Source organism: Anomaloglossus baeobatrachus, chromosome 6, assembly GCF_048569485.1.
Source record: "Anomaloglossus baeobatrachus isolate aAnoBae1 chromosome 6, aAnoBae1.hap1, whole genome shotgun sequence".
Classification (NCBI taxonomy): domain Eukaryota; kingdom Metazoa; phylum Chordata; class Amphibia; order Anura; family Aromobatidae; genus Anomaloglossus; species Anomaloglossus baeobatrachus.
The window spans coordinates 505,711,147-505,729,433 of NC_134358.1; the positions used below are offsets into that span (position 1 = coordinate 505,711,147).

Here is an 18,287-nt window from a genome sequence, read left to right on the forward strand (position 1 = left end):
CTGAAAAATGTGCTTAAGTTGGAGAGGCTGGAGGCGGAGAGGAATAAAGATACGCTGACGGTAAAATTCTTTGGAAAGTGGAGAGACTTTATAACACGGATGTGCTTGGAGGAGGAAATAAGGCAGATTATATCTCCATTCACGTACACAGAATGGTATCTATCTGAAGACCTGCAGGGTTCTTTGGGTAAAGTAAAAATGCAAGCTCATTAAGGTGAAATAGCCGGTCAGACACACGGGCAGGGAGGGAAATGGATTCGCTTATGTCGCACGGGGTTGTGGGGTGTGGGGTGCCGGGGGAGTTTGTGATGTTTTGGGTTGTTGGGGGTGGGAGTTGGGAGGAGACACAAGTCTGAGGGGAATGAATTAGGAAAGTAGTGGGTCATGGATATTAGAGATGAGAGGCCTTCACTCTCTAAAGTTGGATGATGTTATGATGCATATTTCCCCTGTGCCTAGTTTTTTGTTTCTGTATCCTATCTAAAGAAAGAAAAATTCAATAAAAACCTGTTTAAAAAAAAAATAAAAAAATAATAGATACATATACCATAAGGTGGAAAAGTACTAGCACCCACTGAAGTAGATTTTCAGGCTTTACCATACAAGTAACACAAAAGGTAAGGCGCAAGGAATTGTAGGACAGTGTCTTGAGTGATGGCCATTTTGTGTGAACATACACAAGAGAAGTGGAAGAAGCCTGTGTTCAAATCCCTGCCCTACTATACCTGTTGTATGGAATTGCAAAAACATATGAACATCTACTATGGTGAGAATGCCTTTATTACTCTAACTTTTCCTATATGTATCTTCTGAGTACTTGCTTCACTTGAGCACTGAGATTGTATGCTGAGAAGGGTTTTTTGGAATATTGGAATAGCACCACAAGCCTTATGATATCCACCTGAGTGGGTTCATTTTCCTTCTTTGCTAATACTTTAACATGTACACACTAAAGGGGGCTTTACACGCTGCGACATCGCTAATGCGAAGTCGTTGGGGTCACGTAATTTGTGACGCACATCCGGCCGCATTAGCGATGTTGCTGCGTGTGACACCGATGAGCGATTTTGCATCGTTGCAAAAACGTGCAAAATCGCTCATCGGTGACATGGGGGTCCATTCTCGATTATCGTTACTGCAGCAGTAACGATGTAGTTCGTCGCTCCTGCGGCAGCACACATCGCTATGTGTGACGTGGCAGGAACGAGGAAGCTCTCCTTACCTGCCTCCCGGCTGCTATGAGGAAGGAAGGAGGTGGGCGGATGTTACGTCCCGCTCATCTCCGCCCCTCCGCTGCTATTGGGCGGCGGTTCAGTGACGCTTCAGTGACGTCGCTGTGACGCCGCACGGACCGCCCCCTTAGAAAGGAGGTGGTTCGCCGGTCACAGCGACGTCGCCGGACAGGTAAGTATGTGTGACGGCTCTGGGCGATGTTGTGCGGCACGGGCAGCGATTTGCCCGTGTCGCGCAACAGATGGGGGCGTGTACCCACACTAGCGATATCAGGACCGATATTGCAGTGTGTAAAGTAGCCTTAAGCCGCCAACACCATGCTACTCCTCTCTTTTACATAGCATTATATATCCTTTCTGAAAAGTCATAGTGTAAAAAATTAACTCATTATCCAATGAATATGCAAATTAGAAATTACCCACAAATAATCATCTGGGTGGGCCATTTCTTTGTATAGTCATGCCAATCAGACTGTAATCAGGCCCATTGTGGCCTGATGTGCAAAAACGGGACGAATATTACCAGAGTAACTTCAGAAATCTCGCGTTCTGGCGTACTACTCTTGACTGCACCTGCACAATGCACATGCGCAAGAAACAAGGAATTCATTCAGATGTCCCTCTCCATCAGCCATGACAAGGAAATGGGAGAACCACCTCTTAGGCTGCTTTCACACATCCGGTTTTTGATGTGCGGCACAATACGGCGCTTTGCGGGAAAACCGCATCTGGTTTTTTTGCCGCCGAGTGGATGTGCGGCACAATACGGCGCTTTGCGGGAAAACCGCATGCGTTTTTTTTGCCGCCGAGTGCGGTTTTTCCACATACACTTTTATTAGCGCCGGATTGTGCCGCATGGCCTTGCATTGTGTCCGTTTTTTGCCGGATGCGGCAAATTTAGCTGATGCGGCGGCTTGATGAAACGTTTAAGTGAACATTTCTGTCTCCGGCGAAAAACCGCATCGCGCCGGATCCGGCGCAATTTACAATGCAAGCTTATGGACGCCGGATGCGGCGTCCTGCGGCAAAATCCGCATCCGGCAGCCGGATGCATTTTTTTGCATTGCGCATGCACAGTATAAAGCCGCATCCGTCAAAAAACGGACGGGCCGCATGGAAAAACTTATGCAACGGATCCGTTTTTTTCTCCACATCCGTTGCATAGGTTTTTGAGCCGGATTGAGCCGCACTGCAAAAACTGGATGTGTGAAAGCAGCCTTACCTGCCGTCCTCTTTGGCTCTTCTTTTGATTAGCCAGCCTGGTATGACATCATCGCTGTGGCATGACACATGTGACATCATACCAAGCCGGCTAATCAAAAGAAGGCCTGGGGAGTGGGGATGTTAGCAGGTAAGAGACAGTGCTCCTGTTCCTGTGCCATGGCCACAGACCACTATTGTGGCTGATGGAATGTGTGAATCGATTTGCACCAACTCTACTACTAGCAGTTAATCTTTGTACACTAGGTTTTTAAGAAAGTTTACAGTTAGGTCCAGAAATATTTGGACAGTGACACAATTTTCGCGAGTTGGGCTCTGCATGCCACCACATTGGATTTGAAATGAAACCTCTACAACAGAATTCAAGTGCAGATTGTAACGTTTAATTTGAAGGTTTGAACAAAAATATCTGATAGAAATTGTAGGAATTGTACACATTTCTTTACAAACACTCCACATTTTAGGAGGTCAAAAGTAATTGGACAATTGGACAAATAAACCAAACTCAAACAAAATATTTTTATTTTCAATATTTTGTTGCGAATCCTTTGGAGGCAATCACTGCCTTAAGTCTGGAACCCATGGACATCACCAAACGCTGGGTTTCCTCCTTCTTAATGCTTTGCCAGGCCTTTACAGCCGCAGCCTTCAGGTCTTGCTTCTTTGTGGGTCTTTCCGTCTTAAGTCTGGATTTGAGCAAGTGAAATGCATGCTCAATTGGGTTAAGATCTGGTGATTGACTTGGCCATTGCAAAATGTTCCACTTTTTTGCACTCATGAACTCCTGGGTAGCTTTGGCTGTATGCTTGGGGTCATTGTCCATCTGTACTATGAAGCGCCGTCCGATCAACTTTGTGAACGGGTTCTTCTTCACCAAAGAAAGTATGCGGCGATCATCCACCACTGTTGTCATCCGTGGACGCCCAGGCCTTTTTGAGTTCCCAAGCTCACCAGTCAATTCCTTTTTTCTCAGAATGTACCCGTCTGTTGATTTTGCTACTCCAAGCATGTCTGCTATCTCTCTGATGGATTTTTTCTTTTTTTTCAGCCTCAGGATGTTCTGCTTCACCTCAATTGAGAGTTCCTAAGACCGCATGTTGTCTGGTCACAGCAACAGCTTCCAAATGCAAAACCACACACCTGTAATCAACCCCAGACCTTTTAACTACTTCATTGATTACAGGTTAACGAGGGAGACGCCTTCAGAGTTAATTGCAGCCCTTAGAGTCCCTTGTCCAATTACTTTTGGTCCCTTGAAAAAGAGGAGGCTATGCATTACAGAGCTATGATTCCTAAACCCTTTCTCCGATTTGGATGTGAAAACTCTCATATTGCAGCTGGGAGTGTGCACTTTCAGCCCATATTATATATATATAATTGTATTTCTGAACATGTTTTTGTAAACAGCTAAAATAACAAAACTTGTGTCACTGTCCAAATATTTCTGGCCCTGACTGTATATACTGTAAATAAAGGTAAAGGATATAATTATCTTCCTGTTGGCAGTTTGGTGTGGCAAATCCATGTGAATGGCGGTCCCTTTAATGACCACGTGATAGATGATATGATTCCAAATGCACCAAAGTGCAGGTTTACTCTACGCACCATTATGCATTTGTACAATGCTGCTGCTGGAGGACGTCAAAAAATAATGTAAACTCATTTATAAATAACTACAACCTTTTTTTAATTGGCATACATTACCGTACATATTACAGTATTATTTACTGTATATAGGTACAACACTTCAGTATTGCACACCCATCGTTAATCATTGTTTGCAATCAAGGTTTTAAATAAACACTTAATTTATTGCCACTATTATCTGATGGCCACTGGTACTCTTCTCCCTAAGTTCCCAGTGGTGCTTTAACATTCTCCTTGCACATTACGGGTGATGCTTTAGTAGCAGATGTGTGTGCTAAATGGAAGTTTTTGGGGTGGTCGGTTTGTGTGTGCAGCTTCCATTTCTCCTTTCTTACTCTACTTGAAGGATGAAAGGGATAATAGAAAAATAGCCAAAAAATGTGTAAGTATGTTCTTTGCATTAAATAGAACTGTTCAACCATATGAAGTCCAGAAAACTGTCTTTCTCTATGACCATTTCTTCAACTCCTCTGTTTCGTTCACCGCTATACTGAGTGCTGAGTCTCTTTTACTATATATATGGACTGGATCCATACTTGGGCACCACCATCTTTTTTTAAGCAATGACGTAGATCTCTACTGATTCTCACCTCAGTACTTCATCTTCATCTCATCTCACTTATCTCCAGGTCTAAGCCCTCCAGAAACATGTACATACGTATTTGAGAATTATATTAGCAGCTTTACTTTTATAATAAAGCAAAACCTCAGAGATCATAGTCCTCAGTAAAAGCTAGAAGAGAATCGATAGAGAAAAACGAAAAAGCAATACCCTTACCAGTATCATGTGACCGGTGGAGATGTCCATATTTGACTGGACGGGTTCCTCACTCCAGGACGATGTGCTGCTCCGTGCGGTGGGGCTGGCCATTGGTCCATCACTGAACTGAGATGAGATGCTGTTGATGCGAGAACTGTGCAGAGGTTCTGGGCGATCTGAAGATTTGACAGCCATCCGCTGACGGCATAGCTCCTACAAGGATGGAGAAAGACACACAATATGAATAATATGGAATTAATGTTGAACCCAAGGGAAATTTTTTGTCAGCTCATGCCAAGAAGCTGTACATTTTTAGTGAGGATTTAAGAGAAAACCTGCCAGTCTTCTTCAGCCGACATGCAAGAACAGCATTCTGCACGTCATGTACTGATCTACGCTTACCCAATTCACACTGCATATAAACACTGAAGAAAAAAAGGAATGTGAGAGCTGCATCTCTGATAAATATCATTATCAGGTTTGGAGTAATTACAGGGGGTGAAATAAGTATTAAACACGTCACCAATTTTCTAAGTAAATATATTTCTAAAAGTGCTATTGACATTAATGTCTCACTAGATGTCTGTAACAACCCATCCAATCCACAAAACCAAAGAAATCAAACTATAGATGTCCATAAATTAAGTTATGTGTAATAAAGAGAAATTACACAAGGAAAAAGTATTGAACAGATGCACAGAGGGAGGTGTAAAAAGTAATGAAAAGTATTGATACCAGCTGAAAACTATCAGTAATTAGAAAGCAATCCTGCCGCTTATTAAAAAATAATATCAGCTGGTTCAACTAATGCCCTATAAACAAGTGTCTCAGTACTACGGTGCCACACAAGAAACATCTTATGATGGGTGAAAACATGACGGCTGTCTCAAGATCCTTGCAACCTTATTGTTGCAAAACATGCTGATGGAATTGTTACAGAAGAATTTCTAAAGAACTGAAGGTTACCGAGAGCAATTTTGGTGCCACAATCCCAAAGTGGAAACAACATCATTTCACCATGAACTGACCAAAACCAGGTAGTGTCCACAAGATTTCAAAAAGAGAAGTGAAAAGAATTATCAGAAGAGTTGTCCAAAGAGCCAAGGACCACCTGTACAGAGATACAAAAAGACCTGGAATCATCAGGTACAATTGTTTTAAAGAAAACAATAAGTAATGCACTCAACCGCTATGGTTCGTATGCACACTCACCACACAAGAATCCATTGATAAACTAAAAGCATGTTCAATCGCTTTTAAAGTTTGCTCAATAACATTTAGACAAGCCTGGAAATATATAGTCTGGTTAGATGAGACCAAAATTGAACTCTTTGCAGGCCATAGTAGACACCATGTTTAGAGGCCAAAAAGCACTGCGCATAACCCCCAAAACATCACCATGCCATCAGAGAAGTTTGGAGGTATGAATATCATGGTGTGGGGATGTTTTTCAGCATATTTCACTGGCAACCGTCATATATTGAAAGAAGGATGAATGGACAAATGTACTACATTCTTGGTAAAATTCTGCTGCCATCAACCAGAATGATGAAGATGAAGCTAGGGCAAGACAATGATTCCAAACACACAGCCAAGTAAACTCAGTTGGTTTCAGAGAAAGAAAATAATGCTGCTAGAATGGCCAGCCAATAGCCTGACCTAAATCCAATAGAAAATTCAAGAAAAGAACTAAGGCTCAGAGTTCATAGAAGGAGTCTATGAAACTTTCAGGATTTGAAGAGTGTTTGTGTGGAACAACGGAACAAAATCCCACCTCAGCAATGCATGCAACTAATTTCTCCATATAGGAGACACCTTGAAGCTGTCATGAACAACAAAACCTATTGTACAAACTATTAAATCAATTTCAATAAGCATGATCAATACTTTTTTCCTGTATCATTTCTCATTATTACACATAATTTATGGACATGACACCTTTGATTTCTTTGCCTGTCTAAATAGTTTAGGCTGTAACAGACATCTGATGAGTTTGGAGTCTGAATATTGTCTGAAAACCCCACATGGTAATGTAGTGGTGATCATGTTATAATAAGCGGCACAAAAAAAAACTGCTATTGCTTTAAGAAAAGTTGCCAGAAGGATGAAGATAAATCAGAGACTTACAGTACAAATACTGGTCAGGTGCAATATGCACCCAGTTCTGGATGTATATTGCTAATCCCTGCCTAAAGCTGGTGTCACACTAAACGACAGCGACAACGACGTCGCTGTTACGTCACCATTTTCGGTGACGTAACAGCGACCTTGTAAGTCGCTGTTATGATCGCTGCTTAGCTGTCAAACACAGCAGAAGCAGCGATCATAAGGTCGCTGTGCTACATGTTCAGAGAGCAGGGAGCCGCGCTTAGCGCTGGCTCCTTGCTCTCCTGCAGCACACATCGGGTTAATAAACCCGATGTGTGCTGCAGCTACATGTCACAGTTCAGAGAGCAGGGAGCCGCGCTTAGCGCTGGCTCCTTGCTCTCCTGCAGCACACATCGGGTTAATTAACCCGATGTGTGCTGCAGCTACATGTCAGTGCAGAGAGCAGGGAGCCGCGCGCACTGCTTAGCGCTGGCTCCTTGCTCTCCTTGCTACAGTATACATCGGGTTAATTACCCGATGCGTACTGCAGCCACATGTCACAGTGCAGGAGCCGGCACTGGCAGCAAGAGCGGAGGCTGGTAACCAGCGTAAACATCGGGTAACCAGGGAAAGGTCTTCCCTTGGTTACCCGATGTTTACGCTGGTTACAGCTTACCGCAGCTGCCAGTGCCGGCTCCTGATCGCTTCATTTCGTCGCTCTCTCGCTGTCACACACAGCGATGTGTGTGTCACAGCGGGAGAGTGACGACCAAAAAATGAAGCTGGACATTCAGCAACGACCGGCGACCTCACAGCAGGGGCCAGGTCGTTGCTGGATGTCACACACAGCGACAGCGACGGGACGTCGCTGCAACGTCACAGAAAATGGTGACGTAGCAGCGACGTCGTTGTCGTCGTCGTTATGTATGACACCAGCTTAACTGTCCCTGTATCTAGAAGCATAGATAAAGAGATCTTGATAAAAAGTCTTTCTAACAATATTTTATTATATGCTAAGGAGACCAGGAATTCATCGCAAGGGTGTTACTTCCCTTAGCTAGTCACACCTCTTAGTATGTTAGCACACCCCTGTGGGTGTGCTAACATGATAATATTTGTGCAGCATCGAGGCATGGTCGATGTCACTGCTCTCTGCTGCCACAGCGCCCGACGCTGGATTTCGGCTTAGTGCACTTAATCAGAAGTCCCGAACTTCCAGACATGCACACTATGAAGTCGTGTGTGCGCGTTCCGGCCTCAAACTGGTGTAGTGCGCATGACCGGAAGTCTAGGGACAATCTGATTGTGTGCACTGAGCCGACTGGTGGCAGGAGAGATGAGAGCAACCATGCATCTGACACCGCGCATTCATTAGCATGGGAGCATGCTCACAGGTGCGTGCTAATATGCTAAGGGGGCCGACTAGCCAAGGGAACTAACGCCATTGCGACTAGTCCCTGGCCTCATTAGAATATTATAAAGAATCTTTAAAAATACTTTTTCTAAAGATCTCTTTAGCTATGCTACTAGATAAAGGGACAGTTAGTCAGGGATTATCAATAAGCACTCAGAACTGCTCGTGGTTCTGGGTGCAAATTGCACCTGACAGGTTCCCTTTAACTAGCCACTAGACTGGTTGAACGGTTCAGCAGCTGGTTAAACAGTGACGGCTCCATGTCCTCTGCCGGCACAGACTATACATCAATCCACTGGATTCAAGAGCGTGCTGGTAGGTGAGTATTAACAAATGTATTACTTTTTATACATCCAGTCTCCTGGCAAGCTTTTATGTTGCACAGACAACCACTTCGAAGGACTCTAATTTCTCATGAATCAAATTTAATATATTATCACAACATGTTAGCAAAATCCTTGACAGGCTGTATTTCACACTATTACACTACCAATGGATGGCCACAAATAGACACATATGACATAGGCATCTCTTCTAGGCACAAAATTACAAAATTATGCTTTTTTTTACAAAATGGTCAACTCATGCTACCCCTTTTCGGATCTGTTGAGTCGAAAGCAAAGGTAAGAAAAGACACATTTCCATGATTATTAGTGTTATGATCTCAACAATACAGAGGAAATCACAAACCCTATATTGGTCAGTTGAAGTAGACTGAGAACCCAATGAGAAAACAGGGTAGGGGGATAATAAAAACGTGACAGTAGAAAAAGTGGTGTCACCGAAAGTAACCACTCAGGGACCTCTTTTTTTTATTTCTAACTTGTCTTAGCAGAATAAGAACTGTAATACAATTGGTTGCTTTCTATATTTCAAACAAGATAAATTGGTCATAAATATTAGCCAGAGACAAATGTTATTCTGGGCAAATGTAGTCATCGGCATGAGCTTCCATGTCATATAAAATGAATTTGCTTTATATGAAAAATTGCCTTCCAATCCGACCACGAGACCTTTCCTTAGATAATACTCTTGACATAAATTTCTTAGACAAGCAAGGTTATTGTCAGATCATTTTAATGTAAGATACACGGAGGAATGTGACAGGAAAACATGGTAGATTTAGGATACACATTGAGGCCATATCGGGTCCATCTCCTAAATCCTTCCCTTCTCCTTATTTGAACTCTTTGTCTCACTGACTGGTGTGTGATATAGTGACCTGCAGTGATGCACAAAAAAAGATGGAGGTATCATTAAATCCATCAATGTACGTTATAAGGAATCACATACATATATTTACAAATAATAAGATATTTTACCTCCTTCAACTCTTTCTGGCCCTTAGAACTGACCCAAGTCTACCTTTCTGTTTGAGTTACACGTTTCTCCTACTTCTTTTCCCTTCCTCTGTCTGAAAACCCAAACCTACTCATTAGTGACATCAAAAATCACAAATTCCTGTTGCCCGACAAAAGCGACCAATCAAGTGTTGTGATCCGCTTTGGATCTCATGGGCTGCTTACCGGAAGTGCCAGATTGTGGCTGCCTCCTTCTCTCCCTTTCCTCGAAGCAGCTACATGCCATGCTGTCTCCTTTGTAGATCTGGCTGTGTAAGTAGACACTCAGATGCCAATTTGAAGTGGCAAAAAGATGGATATTTTGTATTTAATTTACAATAAGGCTAGCCATGCATTTCAGATTGTAGCAGAGCAACTTCATGTTTGCCCAACGGCTACACTATATAGGCAAAAGTACTGGGACACACCACTCAGGTTTTCATTCAGTCTCATTGCCACAGGTGTATAAAGCAAGATTTGAAAGGAGGAAAATCCAGCTTCACAGTGTGTGGATACGCGTTTCTGTTTTTTTTTTTTTTTAATATTTCTATTTACAGTGATGTGTATATTTTACCTATGGATGGACTTTAATAAATTTATGTTTTATCTTCACACTGTGGAGCTGGTTTTTCAACCTTTCAATACTTTCTCCACATTTACTATTGGTTCCTTTGCTCCAGAGTGCTGGTTTGAGGGTGAGCTGGACTTTTGCTTTTTTTTCTCGTATAAAAGCAGCTTTACATCACCAAGCACAATACTAAGCCTTGGATGGAGTGGTGTAAATCACATTTCCAATGGACTCTGGAGCAGTGGAAATGTGTTCTGCGGAGTGATGATTAAAGATCAGCGAGCCTTTGAAGTTTCGGTTCTCCAACAGTAAATGAATCGAACCTTCATGTGTCCAAACCTTGGCTGTGGAGGTTCGGAAACAGTGATTGGCAGTATCAGTCTCCACCCCTATACAGCCAGCCATAAGCAGATCAATTCCGAGGGAGGGTGGATGGGCAATTTCAAATTTTTTGGGGGGAGTTGCACATTACATGTGATCACAATGTTGTTACCCCCACTGCGAGCTGTTCAAACACTGCAGGTGGCTCGCAGACGGCTGAGCACCAAACATACCTGAGCATAGTGTTGATTGTGTGAGTTAAGTTCGCGCGTAAAGCATTCAAACTCCAAACCCGAACCCTGTGTTTTTAAGTTGGTGTTCGGTTCAAAACTGAACCTCAGGTTCACTCATCTCTAGTGACGATCACACTTCTTTATCTGAAATCTGATGGGTTTAGGTTGGGTTTGATAAGTGCCAGGGAAACGTTACCTGCCTGACCTCATTGTGCCAAACTGAACAGTTTGGTGGAGGAGGGATGATGATATGTAGATTGTGTTTCAGGGGTTCTACTGGGCCCATTCGATCCAGTGAAGGGAAAGTTTAATGATTTAGCATACAAGACATTTTGGATACGTGTCAGAACAGTTTTTTGTTCTAGGATGACTGTGGCCCAGTGCACAAAGCAAGGTCCATGAAGGCATGGTTGGGTGAGTTATCTGTGGAGGAACTTTACTGTCCATAGAGAGTCCTTACCCAAACCACAACAAAAACCTTTAGGATTAACAATATTGGAGATTATGTGTCTGGCCCTCTCCTCCAACATGAGTCTGACGTCATAAATGCTCTTTAGGGTGAATGGGCAAAGGATTTTGGTGCACTTAATTATCTTTACCTTATCTTTGGTTTTTTGAAATATGAATGGGCAAAAAAGTAGAAGATATATTAACTGAAAAGCAGAGACCAAGTCCATATTAATGTTTGGATATTTATAATGCGAAAATCTCCCATAGGTGTAGAGTGGAATTGTATCAATACTTTTATTTACAGTGTATTCCTTCCAATCACATCATATTCTTTAAAATTGATAGGCTCATCTGATTTTAATTTCCAAGGATATATTCACAAGGGAATAAAAAAAACCCTGTAGATTTTGTAGAAGTTTTACAGTGAAATCTGCAAGTGTTACCTGCGAATCTGTTGCAGATTTTGTTGCACAATTGTTGTGAATTTAGTGCAGATTTCTATGCATTGCAAAGGTGAAATCCACAATGAAAATCTGCACAAAGAATTCACATGTTATGGATTTAAAAATCTGCTCTGCGGATCATCTTCCTTAAAGGGAACCTGTCACCACTTTTTTTGGCGTATAAGCTGCGGCCACCACCACCGGGCTCTTGTATACAGCATTCTAACATGCTATATACTGCATAAGAGCCCAGGCCGCTGTGAGAACATAAAAAACACTTTATAATACTTTCCGAACGGTCGCGCGGTTGGCCATATGGGCGTCTCCGTTGTCCGGTAACGGCGCCTCCTCTTTCGACCATCTTCGTCCTCTTTCTGAAGCCTGTGTGCATGACGTCATACACACTCGCCGTTCCTGCGCAGGTGCACTACAATACTTTGATCTGCCCTGCTCAGGACCTGAATGCCGGCGAGTGTGTATGACGTTGGACACGTCATGCACCGCGGCTTCAGAAAATGGAGGACGAAGATGGCCGAAAGAGGCGGTGCCAGCAACGGACAATGGAGACGCCCACATGGCCAACCGCGCGACCGTTAGGTAAGTATTATAAAGTGTTTTTTATGTTCTCACAGCGGCCTAGGCTCTTATATACAGCATGTTAGAGTGCTGTATATAAGGGCCCGGTGGTGGTGGCTGCAGCTTATAGGGCAAAAAAGTGGTGAGAGGTTCCCTTTAAGGAAATTATCTACAGCATCTGGATCAGAGATCAGAAAATCTTATTGACTTTGCTGTAGATTTTCCGCACCTGAACCTGAATGAAAAAATAGCAACAAATCTGCAACCTGTGAACAAGAACTTCTAGGAAGAGGTGGACTGGTGTCGTTGTCGATGATTTCAGGATACTGTCAGTAGAGCAGTTGTAAGGAGTCCGATTTACCTTCTGCTACTCTCCTTTTTGTCTTATATTCAACAGGTGGTAAAATGGCAAGAATAAAGGTGTAATTAATTACAGCAAAAGAATAGCGTGAACACGAGTTCTTAAGGACGTTCGTTTCAAAATAATCTTTCAGTGTAAACAATATTCAAATATATAAGGGGACAGTACAGAGATCTTTCTATTGATCTTTTTACACCTAGGAAAAGGGGCATCCTCTACATCTAGAGGATAGAGGGGTTAATCATAATCACAGAAGCAGGTTCCTTACTGTAAGAGCAGTGAGACTAAGAAGCAGGTTCCTTACTGTAAGAGCAGTGAGACTAAGAAGCAGGTTCTTTACTGTAAGAGCAGTGAGACTATGGAGCTCTCTGCCACATAATTTTGTAATAGTTACTTCACTACTAAGTTAAAGAAAGGCCTGGGTGGCTTTCTTGAAAAATACAATTTATCAATACTGGTTATGTGCACTAGATTTTCTGAGTGGGCATTGATCCAGGGAACTTGCCTGATTGCCGTATGTGAAATCGGGAAGGAAGTTTTCCCCTAATATGGAGCTTTTGCCTTCCTCTCAATCAAAATGTTAGGCTATAGGTTGAACTCAATGGACTTAAGGCTGCTTTACACGCTGCAATTCATCATGCGATTGCATTTGCCATCGCACCCGTCCCCATCGTTTGTGCGGCACGGGCAATTTGTTGCCTGTGTCGCACAATGTTGTAACCCCCCATCACACGTACTTACCTTCCAAACGACCTCGCTGTGGGCGGCGAACATCCACTTCCTGAAGGAGGAGGGACGTTCGGCATCACAGCGATGTCACACAGCGCCCACCCAATAGAAGCGGAGGGGCGGAGATGAGCGGGACGTAAACATCCCGCCCACTTCCTTCCTTCAGCATTGCCGGCGGGACGCAGGTAAGCTGCAGTTCATCGTTCCCGGGGTGTCACACGGAGCGATGTGTGCTGCCTTGGAAACGATGAACAACAGGACGTTCGATTTTTATAAAATGAGCGATGTGTCAACGATGAACGAGTAGGTGAGTATTTCTGCTCGTTCATAGCTGTCACACGCTACAATATCACTTAGGTGCTGGATGTGCGTCACTTACGACGTGACCCCGCCGACATCTCGTTAGATATATCGTAGCGTGTAAAGCCCAATTTAACACTAGAACTACTGAACTCGTGACACCTATATAGAAATACATGGTGCAAAGTAGTCAAAATGACTACCTCAGTAGTTCTAGTGTTAAAGGGGTATTCCCAGTTCCAAGATCCTATCCCAATATGTAGTAGGCATAATACTAATAATATTAGCAAACACCTCCAATTAGAAATGTGGTATAGTTCTCCTGATATAGCCATGTCTCTTACCTCATGTGCAGGGAATTGCAGCTTAGGTATCCATGGTTACGACCATGAGCAACTAACTGTCACTATATGAGTGGACATAACCATGGATTTCTAAGCTGCAATGCCTTGCACAAAAAGTAAGAGACATGGCTATATCAGAACTGTATTATATTTATAATTGGCATCATTTGTCCTAATACAATAGCCCCTGTACCAAGGGATCACACCAATTTATCTATATTACCACAGAAAACCATTTGGAATAGTGCATAACCTTAAAAATTCGAATTTATTGAATGAAATATAAAATATCATTTACAACCATATATGTATATCATGGAGTCATCCAAAAATATCACACTGGGCATATTATTGTACCAATGTAAAGGGTGCTTTACACAAGACGAGCTATCGTTCAATGCATCGTCGGGTTCACGGTTTTCGTCATCGTTCACGACGTCGTGTGACACCTCCGAGTGACACAGTATCGCTCACAAATAGTGAGTCGTGTACTCGTCGCTCAGTTTTAAAAAAATTGTTTAATTAAAATAGTGCCGGTTGTTCATCGTACCCAGGGTAGCACACATTGCTCCGTGTGACACCTCGGGAACGATGAACACAGCTTACCTGCGTCCCGCGGCTCCTGGCGGCTATGCAGAAGGAAGGAGGTGGGCGGGATGTTTACGTCCCGCTCATCTCCGCCCCTCCGCTTCTATTGGCCGGCGGCTGTTTGACATCGCTGTGACGCCGAACGTCCCTCCCCCTTGAGGAAGAGGATGTTCGCCGCCCACAGCGAGGTCGCTCAGCAGGTAAGTACGTGTGACGGGGGTTTCATGACTTTGTGCGACACGGGCAGCAATTTGCCCGTGACACACAAACGACGGGGGTGGGTACGATCGCTCGTGAAATCGCACAATCGGTCGTCTCGTGTAAAGCAGGCTTAAGACATAACAGTAGAAAACAACTGCTTTACCTCATATACAGTATAACCCAATAACAAATTATCAAAAAATAGTTGATCGGATTAATAGCTTGTGCTTGCTAGGGTATGTATAATATATCCATTACAATTCTATATTCTCTGCACAGAATGTACTGCAGGATATGCAGCTAAGTATGGTTTACCCAAAGTGGGTGCTCTCATTACATAAATCGCTGGATCCTGAGTTGTTAATAATTGCAGATCTATATGCAGCGTTTACTGACCTGACAGTTGTGATGGCTGGCCTGAATGTCCTTTATCCCGACGCGCGTGTCCCACTTCTTCAGGGGACGTGTGTAAGTATCTTTGAAAAGTGCGCCTTTTTATAGTGGTGCATGTGACTCTGAATTCCTATCACGTGTGTAGTGATGTATGAACGGCAATTCCCTGTTGTCGACGCGAGATCACCCATATTTCCATACATTTCTAATTGGCGGCATTTGCTAATATTAATATTATTATGCCTACTACATATTGGAATAGGATCTTGGGAATAACCCTTTAAGTCTAAATTTAACCTTAAAATCTGTGAAGTATGAAACAGGCTGCCAATCACTGGAGGAATGAGCAAAACATTTGTTTGTTGGGTGAAATGATATATTGAGCAGCACAAAAGATCAACGCTCTCGGCAGTGGATAGGCTCGTACTGCTGAGAACTATGGCACCCTATGAGCACTGAGTGATCTGTTACTAATCATTCAGTGCGCATTATTTACCGCGGTCTGCCTCTGTAATCAGCCTATTAAACTGTCGCTGATCAGTAAATATTTACCAATCGGCGGTTGTTTTTTACCGGCGGTCAGTTTGTGTAAACAGATCTAGAGGGTTATAATTAAGCCACATAGAATCTTTACTTCTATATTCCTGAAGTCTAATATATAGGTGCTAGACAAGATAACAAAAAGAGACAGTTGCACTCTGTAATGCTAAGATATGTGGAACAATGAATATGAGAATATAGACATGTATTACTGCTATGAAAAACAGGTAAAAATTGAGATACTAAAATGGCCAGTTTTATGTGAGCCCAACAGCCAACGTCAAGGCGACCTTTTTTCTTGGGTCCCCATCAATCTTTTTTTTAGATTACTAGACAAAATAGTGCTAGATATATTATACGTCATGTTTTAAACATAATTTTTCAAGTACATACATTATATACAAACATACACCATTCATCCACAGCGAAAGCTGTACGTTATCATAGGGGGCAAAGTTTTAGTTCAAGGTTGAAACTTTCATTAAATAATAATGATGAGCGAATTAATTTACTAAGGTCAAGACTCACAATTTGCAAATTGATTGGTAAGTCTTTAGCTATTACTAGACATGGGTGAAGTAATTTGGCGATTTTGAGATTCAGCAGTCACACGCTTTGAGGTTGGCAAGTCGATTCCAATTGCAAATTAACTATCTGACTATGTGAATGAGAGCATCACTATTAAAAACATCGGGGTTGTGAAAATAAAGCTTTCATCCTAAAAGTGAAAATGATATAATTACAAAAAAAAGTCTAACTATTATGTCATAAATTCAGAAAAAAAATGTAAGGGTCCTGGTGCTTAAACCCCTCTTGATTGCTAAAATGAAGCCCTCGGAGAATGAATACAGGCTCGGTACAAATTCTAAGAGCCCATCTTCAGTCTCTGACAGCATCCACCTTTCCTGATTTATCCTTATAAGACCTATGATTGAAACTAACCAATAAATGCTTATTAGCACAAGGTGCATTACTTTACATTTATCAAAATAAGATTTAATGTTGATAAATGTAAACTAATGCACCTAGGACGGAGTAATCCTATAGCTGCGTATACATTAAATGGAAGTAAACCCGGGACTACAGAACAGGAGAAGGACTTGGGTATTCTCATTACAAATAAGCTGAGCAGCAGCACTCAATGTCAAGCAGCAGCTGCAAAAGCAAACAAGATTTTAGGGTGTATAAAAAGAGAGATTAGATCCCGTGATCCCAACGTATTGTTACCCCTCTATAAATCACTTGTAAGGCCACATCTGGAATATGGGATCCAGTTTTGGGCTCCACATTTTAAAAAGGATATTCAGAAGTTAGAGACAGTTCAATGGCGGCAACTAGACTACTACAAGGAATGGAAGGCCTCCCATATGATGACAGGTTGAAAAAGTTAGATATGTTTAGCTTAGAAAAAAGACGTCTCAGAGGAGATCTCATTTATATGTATAAATACATGTGTGGTCAATATAAAGGACTGGCACATGACTTATTTCTTCCAAAGACAATACTAAGGACCAGGGGACACTCACTGCGAGTAGAAGAAAAGCGATTCCGACAGCTACATAGGAAAGGGTTCTTTACAGTTAGAGCAGTCAGACTGTGGAATGCCGACCACAAGAGGTAGTGATGGCAGATACTATAACAGCTTTTAAAAATGGGCTGGATGGTTTACTCAGTACACACAACATTGTTGGTTATAAATGACTTAGTGACCAAATGTAGAACTGGTGGAGGAAGGGTGAACTAGATGGACCTAGGTCTTTTTTTCACCCTAAGTAACTATGTAACTATGTAAGTATGAAAACAACTGGCTTGAATTTTAGCGTTCTGACATTTTACCCCCCAAATTATATAAAATGTTGAAATCACTATAGATATAAATGTATATAAATAAATGAAATAAAATAAAAATAAATGACTACATTTCACACTGTACATCACTTGAATATTAGAATATCACACATTTCTGCATCCTAGCACTTTGTTTTAAAAAAATAAATACATTTTAACATGTTTTATTATTAGAACTATAACATTATCTTCAACTTTTATAACTAAATATGTCCTGGTAGCAAAATAAAAATCCTGAAGTATATAATCTAACTACAGATTGCTAGAGGAATGGACCTGCAGACCGGAGCTGTGGTCACCCACTTAGAGGCAATGTCCTGACCATTAAACCGTTCCTTGGCCTCGTACATTAGTTGGAAGATGACAAATGTCAATGGTCCCACTCGTGCTGTTTACAGAATGATGGAAATCTCACTTAGAACACATTCCATTTCCCCGGGCACGTACACTAAGTGTATGGCTCCGCTGCCGAACATGTTCGGAAATGTCAAGGTCAAGGAAATGCAGGACTTCCTACCCTCTGTGAAATGGAATTTATATTGAGGTTCTTGTTTCACATGTATACGCCTCAGTTCGCTTTGGCAGTCAATTACCCATTTAACTATTTAATATATCTTACGGGCATGGCACCCCATATGGAGGAGTCACTACTTCTTCTTCCGTGACACCATGTTGTAAATTTTTAATTGC

At 42.2% G+C, this 18,287-nt stretch overlaps 1 protein-coding gene across 1 annotated transcript in view; it reads right to left on the reverse strand.

Annotated features, from left to right (window-relative positions):
- The window catches only part of PTPRN2 (protein tyrosine phosphatase receptor type N2), a 1,389,072-nt gene that overhangs the window by 133,118 nt on the left and 1,237,667 nt on the right, over positions 1-18,287 (reverse strand). The window contains exon 14 of the mRNA XM_075315450.1: positions 4,879-5,073. Coding sequence (XP_075171565.1) covers positions 4,879-5,073 — 195 coding nt within the window. The remainder of the gene's footprint in view (positions 1-4,878; positions 5,074-18,287) is intronic.